General features: G+C 35.8%; 1 protein-coding gene across 7 annotated transcripts in view; it reads right to left on the bottom strand.

Moving 5' to 3' along the window:
- Positions 1-992: 992 nt before the first annotated feature.
- Positions 993-23,844, bottom strand: part of LOC141448590 (uncharacterized) — a 61,386-nt gene continuing 38,534 nt past the window's right edge. For 4 of the 7 annotated variants that reach the window (XM_074117048.1, XM_074117046.1, XM_074117049.1 and 1 more), the window contains exons 2-11: positions 17,964-18,058; positions 11,518-11,623; positions 9,854-10,179; positions 9,516-9,613; positions 8,000-8,406; positions 5,318-6,149; positions 4,236-4,448; positions 3,671-3,925; positions 3,382-3,561; positions 993-1,712 (exon numbers count right to left, since the gene is read on the bottom strand). In XM_074117048.1, the coding sequence (XP_073973149.1) occupies positions 3,382-3,561; positions 3,671-3,925; positions 4,236-4,448; positions 5,318-6,149; positions 8,000-8,406; positions 9,516-9,613; positions 9,854-10,179; positions 11,518-11,623; positions 17,964-17,991 (2,445 nt within the window). In that variant the 5' untranslated portion in view covers positions 17,992-18,058 and the 3' untranslated portion in view covers positions 993-1,712. Of the gene's footprint in view, positions 1,713-3,381; positions 3,562-3,670; positions 3,926-4,235; positions 4,449-5,317; positions 6,150-7,999; positions 8,407-9,515; positions 9,614-9,853; positions 10,180-11,517; positions 11,624-11,699; positions 11,901-17,963; positions 18,059-23,844 lie in introns of those variants that run through there. The other 3 variants (XM_074117051.1, XM_074117050.1, XM_074117052.1) reach the window with 2 other exon arrangements.

Below are 23,844 nucleotides of genomic sequence, written 5' to 3'. Positions count from 1 at the left end.
CGACTTGCATACATGATTCTTCCATTTTCTTGCTGTAACTACTTCATTAATTGCTTTTTACGAAGTCCTTATGGAAAAACAGCTTACTCTTAAACCGAAGTACTCAAAACAAACGTTTATAGTGAAAAATTCCGACCGTAACATTTGAATTAATCGCAAAGTAATTCCTCGTACGTTTTCATATAATTTTTTTTATATAAAAGTAGGAGAAAATAATTGGAAATACCTGCAAAGTATTAAAATAATGTGTTAATGGCTTAAATAAATTCTTCTTTGTCTTCGCTCTTATGCCTTTCAGCGTCGAGCTTTACTTAGGCCTTTAACCAACGGTTGTCCTATTGTTTGCCAATTTTTGGATAGTCTGACCTCGCTTTTGTGCCAATCGCCCAATGTAATCCAAAATAGCCCAATCTTGGTCTACGACCTTCTGATTTGGCCTCCATCAAGCACCTAATCTTCTCCTGCAGACGTGGCCAAACCATCCCAACTGCCGATTCTCCAACTTGGTTACGAAGGGTTGTATCTCTAAGCTGCATTAAATAAATTCAAGCAGCTAAAATAAAAGTTTAAAATTCTCATGTCTTTCTTCTATAACTTATATCAAGCTTCTAACTCATGAATTGTCATGTTACTCGGAATATTTGAATCACATTTAAGTAAGAAAAAAAAAATCTTTATACATCCCTGACATCAATTATTCTGCGTTCAAATAATAATAATCACTAAAAGGCTGAGTGATTAGCGAAAATACTGAATACCAATCCGGAGACTACGGGTTCGAATCTAACTGCAGGCCCTTAGATTTTCTATCCCTAGAAGCCGGCAGGTCCGATGATGGGGCAGTGTTCTCTGTAACGAGAGAAAACTATCCAGAGGTCTGCAGTGCACTGATAAAATCTCCAGGCGCCAAAACATAACCTCAGATGTTGATGCGCCTTAAATACAAAAAATTAAAAATAAAATCACTGAGGACGGTTTGAAAAAATAAATAATTCAACTAAAACATTTATTTCCACTTACAACATCGTGTTTTTTTTAAATAATTTTTTGTTTGTTGACATTTGTTGATGTTTTTTATTTAATTTGTACAAGATTATTTACACAGACTATTTACAAACAGAATTGCAATAAAAAGTTTCTCTATTTGTTCTTCTTAAATAGCAAAAAATCGAAATTAGATAGAATTTTCTGTACATGGTAGAATCTATATTTAATTATTTACCTATTTATAGTGTATATTCTTATGTGTTATTTACAATACATTTTTTTTTTCGATTATTTACTTGTAATTATTTGAGTTTAATTTTTCTTATACTTATACACATTTTTTATACATTTATTACACAAAAAAAAGCTATTTATGATTTATCAGTCTAAATACTTAATATATAATGTAAAGCTCCACCGTTTTATGAATAATATATGATACATATTTATAAAAATCTGTACACAATTTTGTTCGTATGTTACAAGAAAAGTCTTTTTTCTTTTAATCACTATATTCTTCCCTTATAATCGAAGTATTTAATAATATAAAACTGTCCACGTTAAGACAGTTTTATATTGGTTTCGCTCGGCGTCAAAAAGAAAACTGCACGAAAAGGCGTACTGAGAGAAAATTCTTGATTTTCCACTTTTTCCGATTAAAATATAGGTCCTATTCACATTTTCTTGGCACGTTTACCTTCTCTTTTACGTATATACTCTCACATCTGAAAAATTTAAAGAAATACCAATTAGATAATATGTACTTTATTAAATAAATGACTTTGATTAAAAAAAATGTATATCTAGCGTGAGCCGAGGGTCAGTTTGCAAGATGTATAATAGTAATAATAGTAATGGTAATGGTAATAGTAATAATAATAATAATAATAATTATAATATAATAATATAATATAGTATATAATAATAAATATATAATAATAATAAATAATATAATAATAATTAGATTTTCTCTTCCTAGGAGCTTCTTACAGCTCACTGTCCGGTGATGGACAGTGTTGTCTGTAACGAGAGAACACTGTCCGGAGGCCGGCAGTTCACTGGAAAAAGCTCCGGGCGCTAATAACCTCAGCTGTTGATGCGCCAAAAAAAAAAATTAATAATAATAATAATAATGAGCCTTTCTTTAAATACTTTAATTTATATTTATTGAAATTGCTGTATGACAAGGAGCATTATCGTGATGCAACACCAACTTGTTCTTGATGTTTGGTCTCACACGAATGACCTTTTTTCGAAGTGTTTTCAAAAACCTCAAAGGTAAAAGTGTTGATTGACCCGTTTGACCTTGAGGTAGTAACTCTTTGTGGACGATTCCTCCGTGGATATCGAAAAAAAACAAATCCGCATGCATTTGATCTTCGAGACTTCGCCATCCTAGCTTTTTTTTTTTTTTTGGTGCCTTGGAGAGGTTGAAGTGTGCCACTTCATGCTCATACATTCCTGTGGCTCCTCAGCCTCCTTCTTATTCGCCTGACTTGAGTCCTTGTGACTTTTTTTTTCTCTTCCCGAAGTTGAAAAATCACCTCAAGGAAACAGTCATTTTGGGACAGTCGGAAAACATTCATCAAAAACGGCTGTAACCGACCAGCTGAAGGCTATTCCAGTATCGGAGTTTGAGCATTGCTATCGAGGAGTGGAAGAAACGTCTCCAGCGCTGTGTGGCTTCAGAAGGAAGTTATTTTGAAGGTGAAAATATAGAATTGTAATTCTTTTTTGAATAAAAAAATTTAAAAAAGTCAGTCTCTTTACTTAATTTTATAGACCTCGTAGGAAAAAAATACAATTATAATACATTAATGAAAAAAATATTAATCATCGGACAGGCTTGGTCACAAGAAGACCGTCAGAGAAGATGTATTGCGGTAATGGTATTCCCGATCTAGGTATTGGACTTTATTTAATGGTTACTAAAAGAAATTTGTAGTTGCCTCCGTCCACACCTTATTAGTTAATTGGACTAAAAGCCCACCTGATAAATTAAGCATTACCCAGGATTGTTGCCAATTTCAGTCATAATTTTTTGTTTGCAAAGCTTTCGACCTAGGAACTAGAGTCCAACTTATTAACTAGAGCTTATCCCTTATTGACAATTATAATTTGTATCTTTGATTTTTACATGTCTCAGCATGCATGGTTATTGTATCACTGACCGATTTCGGACCTTCATCCATCATTAGAGCTAGATTAAACTGTTTGGTGAAGAGATTTCGGCTGCACTTATGTTTCCATATCGGGGACAACATTTTGCTCTGACTGATTTTTTCAGAGATAATTTGGAAGTCTTTTATTAATCTACATAATGAATCAGTGCAATAACATTGTGGATACATGGGTTTCAAAATAGTAAATTTATAAAACCGGATGTATGCTTACCTATGCCGGTAGTAGATCAAAATCATCGCTAACATGAACCATTGGTACATGAGACTCTTCAATTACTGGATTTGATTTCAATTCGCATATCCCTAATTCTTTCATCTTCCATTCCCAATCCATTTTCTGTACAGCGTGAAGGCTTTCAGCTTCATTATGATGTCGTACCAGCATGGATTCCTGTAATGTGAAGACAGAAATGTATTAGATACGATTTAGACGGGAGGTTTTTTTTTTTTACAGTTTGAATTGAATTATTATTTGAAACAATATTTATCAGATTTTATACCTTAATTTTCTCCCATTTGTCGTCCACATCCTGCAGCCATGAAAGAAATAATCTACCGTTATATCTGGACCTAGCCTGGTTTCTATCTTTTTCTTCTTGTTCTGGCGATATCGCCGAATATACTTCTTCATCACGTAATATCGTACAAGCAGAGAACGGCAACGCTTGATTTGCTAAAGCACGAGCCGCTCGACCATGTACACGGAGTATTTCCTGTTCTACGGATAGTACGAGTTTTTCCTTTTCTATGACGTGCTGTAAACAGAGGCAGAAAAAAATATTTAGTGTGCAAAACTCACATGTCAGGACATAAGGGTTTACATTAATGCAAAGCTCACCGCTGGGTGAGCTAGAGTTTAAAAAGTCCAAATAACTACTTCTACAGAATGAGTGTGTATCGTTAAGAGAGTCAGAGTTCCCAGGAGAATGTGTTTGGCTGGATTTATACGCAGCAGTTTATGTTAAGATCTCCAGCATCGGGAAGTGTCTATTCCACTTCCCGTCTCATATACTACACCAATTCTTTGTCTTTTCCAGTTATAGAATATTAGATGGACCAATTTACCTGCATTAATAGCCGATGTCGTTCCTTCTCCTGAGCTATGTACAGATCCTTAATGCCTTGATGTAGATTCGCCGGAGGATTTGTGTTTGGCGGAGGAACCCTGTTCGTGGCGTTACTGGCCAACACATACGTACATCTGTTCATCAGATAGTCCTTAAAACCTTGTGGAGGTTTCGGTTGGACGGGAAATAGACCTTTTCGCTTTCTTTCGATCTGGAAAAAAAATGTTAAATATAAAAATTATTATTACTTTTGGAAAATTTAATTAAAAGATCGTCAGTAGCGCAAGATATAAAGAAAAATCTTGAAAGAACAAGACTTTCTCTTGCCACGTCTTAGGAAAGGAAAAACTCGCACGGTCCGTAGAACAGAAAATACTCCGTGAGCATGGTCGAACGGCTCCTGCTTTAGCAAATCAAGAGCGTTGCCGTTCTCTGCTTGCACGATATTACGTGATGAAGAAGTGTATTCCTTTTTAAAACACCATCAATTTCTGTTGACAATGTGGTTAGTCCGCAATGCTGGATAATACCGAGCAAGTATATCTATTCATAGTCCCCAGGACGGATACGAGTATATCACCAATTTTGAGAATCTACTAGGCCGAAACCAGATGTAAGCGCAATCTGGTCCCTAACGCCCACAAATAGGGGATTCAAGCTTATAAGATATGTGACAGGGGACGATTCAAGCTTTTATTGGGTCCTAGGGGTTGATTTAATGGTAAAACGTATGGCTAAATAGAAAGGAAACTCTCATTAATATGTAAACATACATGGAAAATGAAATTAAATTCTTGATAACTATCCCCCTGTGTCATATCTTGCGGAATTATACTTTAGTGCTCTTTATTATTATGACCAAACAGGAAAATCTGAATGTTTCCGAAAAAAGGAGAGACATTTGTTTGTGCTTTACGAAAATTGATACAGATGTCAAATCTTTAGTTTCACAGATTCAGTCTCCAGGATCTCATTGAGACTTTAGAATTACAGATAACTCCACAATTTTACTGAAACTTCACTCAAGAAAATCTGCATGAAAACAATAACTTTCAGGTAATGGTAATTGTTTTTGCTTACCTGTTTTCTAATGTTAAGAAACAGTTGGTAACTGTTGGTAACGGATTGGTCAAGATGCTGCAGCGTACTACTGGGACCGGCAGTCTCGAGATTCGAGTTTGTCTCGGATTGACCGCCCCCCACCGATCCATTTCCGTTCTGTTGAACGTTGTTTTGTGCGGCACCGGTGCTACCACCGTTTGTCGCCACACCTCCTGCACCACAGCTGGACGGACTGGACTGGCCAGTGTTCGCCATTGAAGAAATCGTGGTGGTGGTCGTTGTCGACGCTGGACTAGCACCACCATTTCCTGTGGTAACTACAGCGTTACCTGTGCTATTGTTATTGCTATTGTTGTTATTGTTTAGATTCTCTTTTGGTCTCATCTTTCTCTTTCTTGGATGTAATTCAGTTTGTTGGCTGGACAGTGTATTTGGCGACTGTTGAACGGCGACTGTTGTCTGTACTTGACCAGCTGTGGTGTTCGCTTGACTACCAGTATTAGCTGGAGATTCATCACTGGAAGCTATACTAACTCCGCCAACTCTAGCTTCACCCGCGATAGTACCAGAACTATTACTATTCGTAGACGAAGAACCACTGTTTCCCTTATCATCGGCTGCGCTATTTTCAATTGTAGAACTTCCTGTAGTATTTACACCTTCTGCGCCGGGACTTGGACTTGCACCTTCTAAACCTCTTGGAGAACCACCCTCGGCCGTTGTCATACCAGCCGGCGAAGAATGACCACTTCCGCCATTGTTTGATCCACCACTTCCGCATCTCTCTTCTTTACCAGCTGCGCCGCCACCACCACCGCCGGACCTGCAGACGTCAGTTACCTTGGTAATCCTGTTGTACACAACCACAATAACAAAAACTGCCGTTACTCCATTTCCGACCAATCACCATAACTACATTAACTACTGGATCCAAACCGGAAACAGTAAATGGGAAGGAGAAAGATAAAGCTAGGAAAAGGATAATGGAAGATTTTTAGACTTGTTAGGCATTTTTTTGAAGCTTAATATGTGCTAAGTTTAAAAGTAATAGTCAGAAGCTTTCCCAGGGTCGACAGAATAGGCTATCTCTGATGAGTTTAAAAGTTGAGTTCAAGTATTAAAATATCAAGATTCCAATCAGCGTTTTAAAACTTCTACCCCAAGAGTTCTTAAGCGCTCGCCCACCTTAAGCCTTAATTAAAGATTCCCCCCCTTTTTTTTTCTTTAACGCTTGAAAAATGTTAATGAATCAGAAATGGCAGAAGTTAAGCGTGCCTAACACAGAGTGCAATTGTTATTTAGCCATTGCAAAGCAGAGAAACTCAGGAAATCATTACTTTCACTAATACGGCTTCCTTAAGTTATGAAGGATAAAAGATTATTTTTTAAGAGCGATAATGATTAGTAAAAACAAAAATTATAATGATGGCATGCTTGTTGATATGAATCAATAAGAAATATTTACTGAATGTTACTGTTCAGTAGAAATTCTCAATCTTGCACTAAGAAGACGCAGCTACCAATGATTCTTTTCTTTTATAATGATACACCTATCACAATAATGTAAGTCAGTTGTCTGAAATGATCTGTGGAACAGTTTTCTTTATAGGTTATTTTAAGTAGACATGGTAGTGTGTTAATTTCATTGAAATGGTCAAACTGGAATAAAGTGCTTCATAAAATTCTTTGTTTTTGGATATCTAAAGTTGGTGAAGGCTAATTAAACAAAAAATCTGTCCATTTATTTTCAATTTTGAAGAAATGGAAGGCTGAATATATCTCTCTTGAAAATAATCAATGAGAAGTTCAACCCAAAACGGCTAACATCGATAAAAACATCGAATAGTTGCACTAATAAGTGCTGGACGATTTGCAATTAAAGATACATGAGACAGATGAAGGGTTAATAGAAGAAAAGGTTTATTTTGTTAAAGAAAAAGAATTCCAACTGACTCATTTTCTCTCGATTTATTTTAGTGGGTGGAATTTAGGTCAGTCACTACAGCTTGAAACGGAACAGAGAAGAAAGCAATGGATAGAAACTGCAGTGCCAAGAAAGCGAAGATAACCTTCCAGATCATGGCCAATGTATTCTGGGAATGTATAATGGACTTCTTTCGAATTGGATTACCTTGCCACAAAGGTAAAAAAAAAAAAACAATAACTGGCAAATTCTAAGAAAGTCTTAGAAAACTAACTGGATGACCAAATTTGCGCAAAGACGCCTGAATTGCAAAATAAGTAAAATCTTCATTGAACCATCAAAAGAATGCACGCTGCCTACTCATAATCTTTTGGTAATGAGACAAAGAAATTGTTGGAACACCCAACCCATCTTATCAGATTCGGCATCCTCTAACTTTCACCTATTCAAGTGCAAATAGTTTTGATTGTTCCCTTTCTACTGAACGTGTTTTCTCTATCTCTCTTATGAACTAGTACTCGCGATATCAGACCAATTCCCGTATGTACAGAACTTTCAATTGATTCATATCAATCACATAATTATTCAGTTAATAATAGAGTTAGCAACCTCCACCTCTCACGTCTTACAGGAAAAATAAATTGTTTTAGAAAATATGACAAAGATAAACTTCTTATACATGTACAAAACATTACTTTTAACAAAATTTCTTCCTCGATTGTTCTTTAAAGACACACCCCTGAAGGTTTCCTGCCAAAAAAAAAATTTAGGCTAACCTATGCGATCTAAGAACTCTTTGATGTCCTCGTCCTGTAGTAGTTCCACCATTACCACCACTACTGGGCGATGTAACCGGCTCATCGGCAGGACTTCTTGGACCGACTGGTTCTTCTAGGCTACCACCACTTTGTGATTCACTAGCACCACCAACATTACTGTTTGCTGTGTCAGTCGAATTGGCTCCATTATTATTACTGCTGTTGGTGGTGGTATTATTATTATTATTGTTACTAGGCGCTGTTGTTCCACCACTTCCAGGACTACTGTTGTTCGTCGCTGTGGTAGCCGTAGTGGACACAACGTATGGTAAATGATGTCTGCCGCTGCCATTTTTACCATTTCTACCGCCAGGACCTGGTTCTTCCAGTGAAGCACCGGATATAACAATTTTTAATGGGGGTACCTGCAACAAAGAAGACAGAACATATTGAATATTTAAAAAAAAAAGAGAGAAGATACTTAAGATCAAATAGGGTGAAAAAATAATTGCCATTTCAGTCGTGATACATTTATTCTGCCAAGCTTTCGACCTAGGGACTAGGTCATCTTCAGGGCTAGTTTACAAAGTAATATTTTTACATTACAGGGTTGGTGTGTCTTCTGTCTTGTCTGTTCATGGACTCTATTAGCCCTGAAGATGACTTAGTCCCTAGGTCGAAAGCTCCGGCATAATAAATGTATCTGAAACTGGCATATATTTTTTCACCCTACTGAACCTATGAATCAGTCACCAAAAATAATGAACAACTAAGATCATATACTTAATTAATTAAAGTAAATTCACCAGATAAAAGTAATGCAAGCCCTTAAAATAGCTTTTCTTTTATTTGTTTTACTTTATATTCTTCTTACACTAGTGTTGATCTTTAACTTCTTTGATACATACATTTTTCCAGAACAATTCTAAAAAAGAAACTCTTAGTGCAGGAGAAGGCTAATTTTGCCCTCTAAAGCACCTTTCAGTATAGTGTACGACTCAGTTTAAATTCAGTTTTACATTATAAAGGTTTTATTTACATTATAAAGCTAGATTAAGTTCCAGATTTGTATAAAATCCAAAAAACTATCGGGAGTACTATAAAGTTTTTCATTTTTCTAAAATTCTTTTTTCTCGAAAATACTTAAAATTTTCTTTTACGAGTAACTTAGTATTCATATCAACAGTTTTTTTTTTTTTTTTAATGAAGCTTTGGGCACTTTAAGGACTCTTAAAATGTTCCTTTAAGTCAACAACTCGAGCAATGCAGTAAAAGAAAGTGGTTTGTGAGTCCAGCCGATTTTTTTTTTTCATTTCTGATTTAAACGGTAAAATTTGCATCCTTCGGTCGTTTTTAATATTCTTTTACCCAGTATTTGGTAAGATTTGGCCATTATTATTTCTAGTTTTCATAAAATTAATTTGGCAAGTTATTTTTATCAAATAATTTATTCTAAAGAACCGTTCTAAGCTTAATAATCAGAAGATAGGTGACCTAACATCTTCTTTTGAAGAGTTTCAAGTAATCCACTTACTTTGGGTCCAGGTGATTCAACACTTTTTGCATCTTCTCCTTCACTTTCTACTCCGATTAGAGATTTTGGACTTCCGCCGCTGTTGCTGCCACTTTTACCTGAAACAAAACAAAAGTAAAGAATTTGCAAAAATTTTGTAAAAAGAGTAACATCCAAATCATCATTATCATATTTATTTTTAAGGGAACAGGAAGGATCTAGATAAAAATTCTATTAGAAGATGAGTTCAGCAACAAAATTGCTTAAAGATTGACCAAGAGTTTCTCCTGATTCCTGAATTCGTGCCAACGAGTTTATCGATAAAAGGAGCAAATAAATAACAGATCGATTCCACTCACCTCTACTACCATCATCCTTCCTTCGCTTTTTCTTCGAATCATCGTCTTCATCAGTTGAATGAGATCGTTTGACTGTAGCACCACCAGCTGCTGAAGACGTGTCCAGTCGGTCAGCGCCATGATGATGGAGTTCACCTTCTCCAGATGATGTATTACTATTGGCAGTCACGTTACTAATTGCACCGGTGTTCACACCATTCTCCTTCTGATCACCAGCAGTTGCGCCAGTGCCGTTTTCATCGCAATTATTTCCAGTCGTTTCTTTCCCACCGGAAACATCATCGACAGCACTATTTCCATTCTTATTCACAGCATCCATTCCTCGGCTTAAAAAAAATAAAAAAAATGTTAAAAATTCGTTATTTATCTATAAACTTTACTGTTGTTTTGTTTTGTCCTTCTTAGAGTTACTATTTTTGTAAAAACATGTAATTCACGTTAAATAGGTGGCAGATTGATACACATTATATCGACTGGTGCTTTCGAGAGGTCCGAAGATAACAGGAAAATATCCTTAGAAATCAATTTCTGGGTCAAAAAAAGTTATAAGCCTTTAATTGTGCACTTAGAATATCTTTTCCAATCTTGAAGAGAGACCTTCAAAAGAAAGAATATTTGCACTTAAGGCAAGTTTCGAGCCCATTGTGTCCTCCCACCGCAGAAAACTCTAGGTCCTCAGCGTTATCAAAAACTCTAGGCCAGAGGCGAACGAGGACTTAATACTCCCAGTTGCAGGAGCCAAAGAGGCGAAAAGAAAGTTCGTCCCTCTGTATTACCATACATGGTGATAGTTCAGGAGATAGTTTCATTTCACATTAAATCCCTCAAGTAAATTCCAGGATAAGGATTCTTTTAAGCTCAACTTTCGTTCAGCTAAGGCACCAGCGTTTAATTATCATCATGTAAACAATAAACTTGCAAAGAAGTGCAATCATCCACCCATTTCCAGTGCCTTTAACCAGTGACACAGTCCAATTTTTTTGTACTAATTATTTCAGCATGTTTCTGAGCTGGCGCTTAGTATATGATGACAAACCCAAATAAGTAACACACATCTATTTAGAAGAAAATACTAATAAAAAAGCAACAAAAGAACTCCAATATCACCTTTTGTAGAACTAATAAAAAAAACTTGGAAGATGATATGTAAACTCTTTTCACCAAAAAAACAAAAAGCCTGGATTGGTCGATGATAAAGCCAGTCAGATGAGCAAAGCAATAGGAATTCATCTCCATAAAAAGTTCATCAAACTGCCTTAGGCCAATTACACGAAGGGGTTAGATATTTATTCACTATTTCGTAAAATATGTTTAATCAAATTTTATTATTTCTTTTCAATGTTTACAAGAAAAAAAAAGTATAAATATTTGGCTAGTTATTTAAACAATACAGACTACCGAAAATAAAAAAATAATCCTTGGTTTAACCTAACTTCTATTTATCACTTTTGTTTACATTCTACAAATAAAATCAGAGTTTCTTCTTGTTATCGTAACACACTGCTGACATTCCATTAAATAAACAAAATAATAATAATGAAAAAAAAAAATGATTAGAAATAAAAAAATTATTAAAAACAAATATTGTAACATAAAATTTTGGCTAGACTGCCAACATTGGAGTGTTATGTATAGGTTATGTTTTAAAAATAAAATCAACTCACCAGTCTCGACTGTCGTGATGATCGCCAGTAATTGAACTCAACTTATCTTTTCTCTTTTCTTTTAATTGATGCAATCTTAAAGTCACTCTTGGAGAACTACACTTCTCTAAAATAAAAATAAAAAATCACATGCTAAAATCCCACGATATACTAAAAACGAAGACAACATTATGAATGCTCACAGAAAATTTTAAAGACTAATTCACTTAATTTGAAGATAAAAATCATTATTTGGTTTTAAAAAGAAAATTTGCACAAAGATTGAGAAAAATGAAATGTTTAGCTAGCACACACACTGAGTGGAATATTGTTTTAGTTTTATTTGTTGTCTCCATTGAAAGTGCTCTGTGTGGGAGACCACAGTACACAGGCACATGCAATTTATGGTGCGCAGTACAGGTGCGCAGTAGTCCCACTCTTGAGACAAATGCCTTCCCTGACTGTTTTCTCCTCTAACTTCAATATAATCTATTGTTTACTTCTGATTATAAGTTAAATAAGAAAATGTAAGAAACTTGCGACTTGAAAGCCAACACACTATTTTCTCTTAAATCAATTATTATAGTTTTTTTAAGGAGAAAATGTTTCGGCAAACTCTAACTTAAAAACTAAATTCAGGTCGTGCCATTTTTTTTCCCCTTCAAACTTGTAATTCTAGATTTCACATTTAATCCTGTTTACTGTTATATAGGTACACTATGTTTTAATCAGAACTGCCCTTAATCGATTCTGAAAACTGGCATAGTAGATCGATTTTGTACTAAAAGCTTATTTCCAGCTCCTATGATAAGCACCTAAACGAAATTTAGACAACAGACGGTCTGACAAGACTAATTGATTCGACCAATTTTAAAAGAAAAAAAAAACTAAATACTGGAAATTCTTGCTGTATTTTTTGCGTACTGTGGAATACAAGATATGAAAGAATGAGCTAAATGGTAAGTGAATTCTGGAGATACTAGGTTCGAATCCAGTTACAGACCTTTAAATTTTCTCTTCCTACAGGGCTTCTTACAAAATTGTAATAGAATGCGTTGTTTTTGTAATCGGAAACCGGCAAAGCACTGAAAAAAACCCTCAGTTGTTGATGAGTTTAAAATAAAATTGAAAAAAAAAAATTAGATATGTACTTCGAAAATTTAACACGATTCCGAGTCTACCATTGTAACAGATGGTATTAAAATACTAAAACAAATATGGCGCCCCTCACTGAAGATAACCAGTGCAGACTTGCACTTTCTCTGACGCTACAACCGGAACAATGTTTCTGCTTGGCTGAATTGGTACATTTGTTTTTATTATTGTTATTTAATCTTTCCTGGCATTACAAAGACTGTTTTATTCTCAACACTGTAATGGCCAAATAACTTAATTTGAATTCATCTGTATTATTTGTAGAACAAAATTACTGATTAAATTATAGTAGATTAAAATTCCCGGTAATATTGATTAAAAAAAAAAAAAAAATCAAGATATCAGAGGCGACACGTCACAACAGATATTAAAAGGAAATAGGACTTGGTGAAAGCGGAAATTAAATGACAAGTCAAGGATTAGTATACAATCGATGATGCTATTACTCATCCAAAATATATGAACATGACATTTTCGCTTTCTAATATTACGTTTAACCGGAAGTATTGTTTTATTCAACTTATAATTTAAAAAATAAATAAATTTTCTTCTAATCTTGTCTTAACTGAGCAGCCATTTTAGTAGCAACATCCTGTGGGCTAAATATTTTGTCCCTAAAATCCAATTTTTCCCAAAATAATGTTTCAAATAAAGGTCAAATTTAAATAATAACTCGTAGTATCTAAAACTTTTCTTAGACCTAATGCTCTTCCACTATTTCTGTGACAATAGTAAATACTATTTTGGAGGACCAGTTTAAAGTATTGCTTTTCAGGGTGCAGTTTCCTTAGATCAGTTCTGGGAATGGCCGTACAGCCGATCGCAACCCAGAGGAGCACGCACTAGCTGGAAAGTACCTACCTCTTTTCCAGTCTTGGTAATTGGGTGAGGAGCTTCAGGGCTAAGTTATAAAGGATAAGTTTTCCGAAGAGTGAAACCCAGAGCCCTACCGTAGTGACTAAACCTCCGCTGGACGACCCCATGCAATACACGTAGTATTTACAGCGGTTCGACCAGAAGCTCTCGATTATCTCAATGACGCGAAAAAGTCTTGTGGCTGTATTTAGTAAATTTGCCCCAATTCTCCCAAAACCTTACGACTTGCTAGAACGCCAATTCAATGATCAGATGGAAATTTAATGTTTCATTTTGGGAAACTCAACGCCAATTAATAAACTACATGCAGTAAGGTTATACTAAATTCTACAACTATCCCCTCCCTTGATATGAAGACGTCATATCCCCACCAAGTGGGCACAGACTATAAAAGGTGAATTATGATAGGACAAAGCAGGACGTTGGCACTGCCAATGGCCTCTACGTTTTGTTTCCATTCTTACAAAATGTATAATGCATTTTTTCTTTTTTAATTGTAGTGAAACAGTAGCGTACTTTTTTCTAACCTAGTTTAATTATGTACTTATCTAATTCCTAACAGTGGCTAGTTCAGAACACCTAATTTGATAGAATTATAACTTAATTTTAATTGAGAACAAATTTTTCATTGTATTAGTGTTTTATACGTGAAACAACAACAACAACAAAACTTAAGGGGTACCCCCCCTTTTAAAAGTTATTACCCTAATTTTCAAAATTTCAATTTCACTTAATTCTTCTAGTCAAGAGGGAAGAAGGTAGTATTGCGATTGGGTAAAATTATTGATTTCGTATTCTCCGAAATATCAATTTTTTTTTTTTAAAGTTCTCTGCGTCTAAATAAAAGAAGTCTTTTTCAAATTAATCTTTTTATGGTGTGTATGAACTCAACCAAAAAAAATTATCTCTATACGTTCAAATTTAGTATAGGTGCCCCCCCATAAGAAAAAAACAACCGAGTCTATCAGAGGAGAAGCAGAATTGCATTATATGTATTTTAATATATATCATTAAAACACACCAAGGTGTCTTTATATTATTATATTTTACACAAAAATTAGAAAACAATTCTGTAATATCGATAAATTCCAACATCTCATATTTTGTATTATATCGATAAAGGCGATAAAGATTAACGATTGTGAAGCGAAATAATGGCGACCCAAAAAATAAATACTTTGTAATTTGCTTGAATTTTAATATCCTTACATTTCCTGATGTATTTAATAAAATATTGTTCCTCTGTGAAAAACCTTGGTATCACTTTCGATCAAAACCTATCCTGGAAAAACCATGTTTCCCAAATCTCTCGTCATTCCATCCATATCCTTAAGCAGTTTAATAGTTCCCGTCACCTTTTTCCAATTAAGACCCGGCAACTCCTAGTTTCCTCTCTTATATTCCCCCATTTCGACTATGGTTGTTTAGTGTATGGCGGTCTATCTGGTGATATTGAAGCTAAGCTTAAGCGCCTCATGAACTGCTTCATAAGATTTATTTTCAGCATTTCCAGAGACTCTCGCATTTCGCACTGCTACGATGAGTTGAAGTGGCTTTTTCCCTGTCTATCGCCGCCAATATTTTTTGGCTTCTTTCCTTTTTCAAGTCATCCAGTCTCAAAGGCCTTCCTATATTTTTCAACTCCTTAAGTTTAAATCCTCCATCCATTCCCGTAACACTAGATCTCGCTCATCTGATCTTTATATTCCCTCTCACCGTACCTCATCCTTTGACAAGTCCTTCCTCATACGTGCTACCTCTCTATGGAACTCCTTGCCTTCATCTGTCCGCCATGCTCCTACCCTATCCATCTTTAAATCCCGTCTATTCAGTTATCTCCTTTCTATTCAGCTTCCTCCGAAATTCTAATTGTTTTAATTTATTTCCTTAATTTCTGCTGTTTTATTATTTTATTTTTACTTTCATTTTCACTTATTATATTTTCACTTTTGTAAATATTTATTTATTTATTTAATTTCTCTATAATCACAGGCCAAACTATGAAGGCCTCTATTTGTACCTGTATTTATTCTTAGGGGACAATTGTCCCAGAATAATAAATTTCTTTTCTTTTTTTTCTTCTTTTTCTATTTATATCCGCAATAATGATATTAATTTTGATTGTAACTTTTTGCTGAACAGAGTTCGTTTTTTTTTTTTAACCATTTATGAACAGTGTTACCAACATCTAATATATAAGACATGAGAAAATATAAGAGATGCTGAACTTTAGCGACATTTCAGGTTAATTTTTGAGGTACAATATTTTCAGAACTCTATGAAACTAGACTCATTTGAAAACCTTTTTTTTTGGGGGGGGGGGTTAACATTTAGGAAAATATGATCGGTTTGTTCGGCAATAGTCGTAGAAAATGATTGAAAATAATCTGTCCAAACTAGTGATAACTTCGTTAAACTTATACAAGAGATTGTGCTATAACAGTGAGTTACATGATGCTGCTGACACCTACACAATGTAAATGATATTCCCCAAATTAGACTTTCAGATTTCAAGGGGGAAGTCTGGCCAAAAAGTAATTTAATCCGAGGTCAACACTGGCTAGGATCAGCAGCTGGGGCCTGTGCATGGCAGTTTTCGGCCATAATGCTGAGGTGTCCATTACTCGACCCCAAACTTGATCCAATAGTAATGGGATGCCATGATGTTGATGGAGGCGGAGGGGATATTCTATCTCCCGGACACCAAGGCTTTATTGGGCAAATTCATTGTTATGCTGCCAAGTGAATACTCTTCACGGGGATAAATATCACTTCGCTCCATTTTGATTCGTCATAAAGGAGAATCTGGTGTGGGCACTAACTCGATGGTCTCTTTACTGCAGTTACTAAGTCTCAACTTAAACATATTCTCTCTTCTTCGTCTACAACTTCAGGGATTTAGGCAACATGCCTGTTCCGTTTTCACAATCTTTTTCTCCATCTCTTCAATGGCCGTTCTATACTACGTTGTTCTCTAGGGCTGTACTTATTGACCATTACAGGTCCTCATGTTGTTGGAATATTTTTTCAGGCAGGCTTTACGTCCAACTACCAATCAGGTGTCATGGAGGAGGCGATAAGCAAACATACTTTACTATAAATTTCTCATATAAACCATTAAATAAAACCCAAGGCTTAGACCGGGGGAATCGAACTCACTGAACCAACAATACATCTTAGCATTGCGGGTCTAATCTCTTAACCGCCTGACATACTTTACTATAAATTTCTCATATTAACCATTAAATAAAATCCAAGGCCTAGACACCGGGGAATCGAACCCACTAAACCAACAATACATCTTAGCATTGCGGGTCTAGTCTCTTAACCGCCTAACATACTTTACTATAAATTGCTCATATTAACCATTAAATAAAATCCAAGGCCTAGAACTGGGGAATCGAACTCACTGAACCAACAATACATCTTAGCATTGCGGGTCTAATCTCTTAACCGCCTGACATACTTTACTATAAATTGCTCATATTAACCATTAAATAAAATCCAAGGCCTAGAACTGGGGAATCGAACTCACTGAACCAACAATACATCTTAGCATTGCGGGTCTAATCTCTTAACCGCCTGACATACTTTACTATAAATTTCTCATATTAACCATTAAATAAAATCCAAGGCCTAGACACCGGGGAATCGAACCCACTAAACCAACAATACATCTTAGCATTGCGGGTCTAGTCTCTTAACCGCCTAACATACTTTACTATAAATTTCTCATATTAACCATTAAATAAAATCCAAGGCCTAGACACAGGGAATCGAACCCACTAAACCAACAATACATCTTAGCATTGCGGGTCTAGCCTCTTAACCGCCTAACATACTTTACTATAAATTTCTCATATTAACCATTAAATAAAATCCAAGGCCTAGACACTGGGAATCGAACCCACTAAACCAACAATACATGTTAGCATTGCGGGTCTAGTCTCTTAACCGCCTAACATACTTTACTATAAATTTCTCATATTAACCATTAAATAAAATCCAAGGCCTAGACCGGGGGAATCGAACCCACTAAACCAACAATACATCTTAGCATTGCGGGTCTAGTATCTTAACGGTATGGCTACCGTGGCGCCTACGAGACCTATTATAATTATACATTTAGACCTAACAATTTCCATAAAATTCAAATTATTGACTAAATGTTAGGAGGATTTACGTCAAAATATTAACATCTTATGGGACTTGCATTTGCAGGGAGAGTTTGGTTGGAGTTTTTTGAGCTAGCCTTGATCTGTTGCCTGGTTGTTTTCTATCGTAGAACAGTATAGGCGATAGACGGCGTAGAGCTAAGTCCTTCTCACAGACGAATAACTGCTATCTACCCAAACTAAATTGAAGTACCAAAAATATACATATTCCAAAATTTTGGTCTAAATTTCCTCATTTTGGTAAAAAATAGATTCGCTTACCCTTGCCGTGCGGTGGTAACCGCCTCATCGTTGATTTCCCCGTTTCGAATGTTTTCTAGTAAAACTTCTTCAAGAAAAATGCACTGCTCTTTCTCCTGCAACATAGAAAAAAAAAAACATAAAATAATAACATTCTATATTTTCTAGTTGTAATAGATGAGGATGGAGTCTTATAAATTTTCATTCTGCATTTCCCACGTATCTTTCTTTAAACTTATTTTTACTATATTTTCATTCGATTCTAATTTGGAACCAATAATACTTAAGGATAAGTTTGGCTTACCCTAAAAACTAACCTTTAAGTCCAGTTTAGTCAAGTTTCAGTTTATTGGAATATTTCTTAGGTTTTGAGATTATTTATTTATTGTTCAAAATGTGTACAGGCGCACGTCATAAAAACTACTTTTCCACACTCAATTATAATTAGATGCTGTAATCATACTTTCCCTTAATTAGAGGTGAGCGGAAGTAATTAATGTGTGAGAAGTTTTTACAGAAAAGCCTAGGAACCATTTTCGCAAAAATGAACAATTCGTTGAATAAAGTACTTCCGGTTGCGGATTTTTTTTAAAAAAAAGATTTTGACGACATATTGAACACACTTAATAGTAAAAAGTTAAAGGCCTATTTTTTCAGGCGAGCTTTACGTCCAACTACCAATTTCGTTTCGTGGACGGAGGCGACTAGTAAACATACTTTTACCAAATTTCTCATATTAACCATTAAATAAAATCCAAGGCCTAGACCTGGGGAATAGAACCCACTAAACCAACAATACATCTTAGCATTGCGGGTCTAGTCTCTTAACCGCCTAACATACTTCACTATAAATTTCTCAAATTAACCATTAAATAAAATCCAAGGCCTAGACATCGAGAATCGAACCCACTAAACCAACAATACATCTTAGCATTGCGGGTCTAGTCTCTTAACTGCCTAACATACTTTACTATAAATTTCTCATATTAACCATTAAATAAAATCCAAGGCCTAGACATCGAGAATCGAACCCACTAAACCAACAATACATCTTAGCATTGCGGGTCTAGTCTCTTAACCGCCTAACATACTTCACTATAAATTTCTCAAATTAACCATTAAATAAAATCCAAGGCCTAGACATCGAGAATCGAACCCACTAAACCAACAATACATCTTAGCATTGCGGGTCTAGTCTCTTAACCGCCTAACATACTTCACTATAAATTTCTAATATTAACCATTAAATAAAATCCAAGGCTTAGACACCGGGAATCGAACCCACTAAACCAACAATACATCTTAGCATTGCGGGTCTAGTCTCTTAACCGCTCGGCTGTCGTGGCGCTTCACCTAATACGTAGAAACACAAGTGAATGAACTGCACATTTAAACAAAATGGCACTAGAGTGAGATTCAACCCACCTTTTTAATCGAATTTTTCTTAAAAATTATTACAAATAATGTTATACATTCACACTGACATCGTATGATTTGTTTTCGAGATAATCATAAAATACTGGAAAATGTGTTCATGAAAATGGCATGAAACGGCCAATTTTCTTTGAATTTGTTAATTTATTTTCACATTTGTTTCTTATTTTCATGATTCAGACGCAAAGACAGTGCTTGCTTGATTTCAGAGAGAAACCTTAAACATCCTCTTTTCCAGAACTGCCCTTAATCCTATTTTCCTGGATTTTTTTTTTTTTTTGAGAAAATCTTGGAAAACTGACCAAAACCTTATTGTGGCATCTATGCACCACTTCTTCACATTGCAGGTCGTCTAAACGGACATTTCCAGAGGAATATCAGAAAATTGAAAATCTGCATGGTCACAAATACTTTCTCTCAACTAGTAGAGTAAGGGAATGTGGAAGAAAAGTCTTGGTTGTCCGTAAGGATATCCTGGGGGAAAAAAAGGAAACCGGAAAGTGAAGCTGGGGGAAATATTACTGGAACTGACAGGTGTAACGGAAGCAGACTGAGCAGTCCGTGGGGACCGTCAAGAATGCAGAATCTATCCAGATCCGCATCCGCCCACAGAGTAACTCTCTCTCCCTCGAGCACTGCGAGGGGCGGTGCTCTGCCAGATCCTGGCATCTCTGCCAGAAAGTTTTCTTTTTTTGGGGAGGGGGGCTCTCTCTCCCCTCTCTGGGGAGAAAAAGTACCCGCTCCATTTTTTGTTTAGCCCGCACAGGGGTTCCACATTCAAGAGGAGTGTCGGATATCCCTCAGATAGGATTCCCGGGTGAAAAAAAAAAAAAAAAAAAAATGTTCCCTCACTTAGGGTGCCTCAATTTTTCTCCCCTTCCGTTTCTGCTTAACATTGAAGCCTTTGGCAGTGAACAGAGATTCCCACGACCTGCTTCCAGAGAGGTGCGGTTTACATGAGAGAAGGAGTGTGCCTGTATTCCACCACGTGGAATGTTGTGGCATTGTTGGTTTTTCGGTGGCGCTTTCTTTAGAAGCAGCAGCAGTAATAATAACGAAGTAGTTCGGCTTTGTTCGTGTGCAAGTTTAGATTGTATGGTGTGTGCGTGGGGGGGGGGGACACACACACACACAGAGGATTGGGAATATGAATCCAGAGGATAGCTAGAGGGGAGAAGAATTAGAGCAGAGTGAGAGAGATACCAAGATTATTCAAAGCGGCGAAACACCAAAACGAGCAGAAGGCGGAGCTAAACTGTGGACACGCCTCTCCATTGGTATTACCAGGGAACTGGCAGCCAATCAACTCAATGGATTCCGCCTACAATTGGGTGGGAAATTCCCCCATCCTAACCACCACCTAGGAATGAAGGCGTGGTCGACATGTTTTTTTTTTCTTCTACTTCTTCTTTGCCCAGTTTTATTATCAAAATAATAATAAAGCGGGTAACTAGGATATTGGCCGCTGCGCAGAGCCACGTGTACTACAGCTGTGAGGTTCAGTCGTGGTGTATACTTACACCCGGCATGCAATACGGTGGGCGTTGGTGGCCGCACGGCTCTTGGTCGACTTGATTTCTTTACGACTAAAATTTTAAGTTCTTAAAATAATTTTGCTAAATGAGAAAATAGAAAAATCAACTAATAAACAAAAAGAAAATAATTTTATGGCATCGCTAAACACGACTTTTACTCCAAAATTTCCACGATTCTAAATTATGTATACACTTTCTTTAAACCTAGCATTATTACTGAATGTTCTCCGGTCTCAATAATATCATACAGAGCTGCACGTCACTGCACGCTTGCACTACTTCCTCATTGCAACAGCTGCAATAGGAAGTAAACATCTGATGTGAACACTCACACGACTGTTTACGTCATTCAGTTCTCTTGACAGTTACAACTTGCACTAAAATGTTAATTGCCTTTAATATTTATACACGACCCTAAGAAAATATTTGACGTCATGAAGGAAGTGTGACGTCATAGCTTCCTCAAAAAAAAACCTACTTAAGTTATTGTTCTCTTGAAGTTTTAAAATTGAAGACGTACGTTTAAACGAAATCCTTTTCGTTTACAAGCCTACGCTACAGTCTTCCAGACAATTCCAGAACACACGAATGGATTAGACGCAGCTACCAAAATGGAATTTGAATATGAAATTGGCCGAAAAAAATATTTTTGTTTGGGAAAAAGAGTACCTAATTTGATAAATGGTAGTACAGCATCAACAATTTAGGCGCTGAACTTAACTTGGACAAAATATTAAGGTCAAATTCTTGAAAGCGAGTACAAAAAGCAAAAAGCAAATTTTGTGGGCATCTTAGTTGAACTTGATGTAGGTGTCCATGAACAGACAAGACAGAAGGCACACCAATCCTGTAATGTAAAATATTACTTTGTAAACTAGCCCTGAAGAGGACCTAGTCCCTAGGTCGAAAGCTCAGGGCAGAATAAATGTATCACGACTGAAATGGCAATTATTTTTTCATCCTATGATGTAGGTGTTTGTATGGGTGAACAAAATATTCCAAAAAAAATGAAGAATCGGAAGTAGCTTGAACTGAATATTCTGTATCCGGAACCGCGGGTTCCGAAGTTGTCTTAAACGATGTGAAATTCTTCAACAACTTTTTGCTTTTTTTTTTTTTAAATAGATTTCCTCTTGGGGGGAAAAAGGCTTTATAAATTTTCTTTAAACTTTGCGAACTGAAGGATTAAAAAAAAAGACGCACTTTTCCGCCGAATGAATATTGATTCTGAGTCCCTACGATGACGGATAAGGGAACAGTACCAAAACGGAACTAGTACTAAGACTGAGATTGATGCCAGTCATCGTATTGGTGCCAGCGTTTCGTTTTAGACTTTTAATCCAAACGCCTGACAGAAAAACCAGAACTCTAACTCTAAAAAAACTAGAAAATCCAAAATAATTAGTAAGCATTTCCATAATGACGACAGAAAGATTAAAAGAAAAGAGAGAATTAATTTAAAGCATTTACACCAAGCAGACCCTAAATCTGGCATCATTCCCAGACCCCAGGATGCCACAATGATCTGGAACAGGTAAACTATAAATTACCTGGCTTTTAGAATTTTGGTTACTAAAACTTCTAGCCATCTTAAGTTTGGTTATTTATAGTTTAGGACAGAGACAATTTATGTTCATACTACAGAGTAAAAAAAGAACACAAAATGATATTTGATAAATACCTAGTTTTTTAAAAAATAAGTAAAAACATTCCGCTTTTTGTAAGGTGAATAAGGGAATACATATTTTTGGCATGAACCTGGAGATGAGAGTGCAGGACATCTGATTGGTCTAATAGTCCAACTATAAAAAGATCAAAGAGATTGCTCATAAGCGCGACAATCTGTCCCGATAAATACCACTTTTTATTTATTTTATCTTAATAAAAGAATTATACTAAACAGATAACACAACAGGAAAAGCGGAAAAATCAATATTTCAACAACTGGATACAAAAAAAACGGACTTTCCGCGGAACTTTATTCTCCGTAACATTAAAAAATTAATTTCCGGAATTTAACCTTCAACTGACGTTCTTCTCTTATCGTTGATTACACGTAATGAAATTTTCTTGGAATTAATTTGGAGCAAAAAGGAGTTACTTCCTGAAGTGGCCCACTTCCGCTGGCCTGATTAAACTTACAATATCACCTAAATATTTAATTCCTGTTTAGGGAACGAAGTAAAAGTAATAGCTCTACTTGGGAGCTGTGAGCGTACGAACTTTTAAGAGAATCATCGAAGTCACTGTCCAGAAAAGAAACTTCAAAAAAAAACACTTAAAAATCGACGTTGTAAAATTGTACTTCCGGTTTGATGAAACTATACAAAAAAAAAAAATTATCCATGACGTAGCATCTACTCAAAATCAACATCAACAATGGACTTCCTATGAATAATATTGCGCTAATTTCGTACAAAAACATTTACGGGTGCCACAAACGGGAAAAAATATACCCCCCCCCCAAAACCACAATTCCCAGCTAAGTAGGAAATACTAAAATACGTTTTTCTACCATACTTTAAGCACAACCATGGAAAAGGGAAAAATCGTTAGTTCAAAGAAAATGGAAAAAGAGTTGTTTACTAAAAAAGAAAAAGTAACACAACAAACTTTCGGTTAACTGATTTTTTTGTCGAAAGTTGAATTTTCCTCAATTTTTTCCACTTTCAGAAGAGCTGAACCAGGGCCGGATTTTCCTATAGGCTAACTAGGCTTTCAGCCCAGGGGCCTCAAGATCAAGAGGGGCCCCTACATTCAAATTGTTAGGGAAAAATTAAAATTACACTATTCTAAAAACCGGTGAACACTAAAACACTGATTTAGTGATGTATCATAGTAGTGATGCATTTTATTATCTCTCATTTAATTTACAAACTTAAAAAATGGAAGTTGAAAGGGCCTCCTCATAAATGGAATAGCCTAGGGCCTCT

The sequence above is a fragment of the Rhodnius prolixus genome, unplaced genomic scaffold, assembly GCF_049639745.1.
Source record: "Rhodnius prolixus isolate KJV_2025 unplaced genomic scaffold, Rpr scaffold_2, whole genome shotgun sequence".
Classification (NCBI taxonomy): domain Eukaryota; kingdom Metazoa; phylum Arthropoda; class Insecta; order Hemiptera; family Reduviidae; genus Rhodnius; species Rhodnius prolixus.
This window is presented reverse-complemented; position numbering and strand designations above follow the sequence as displayed.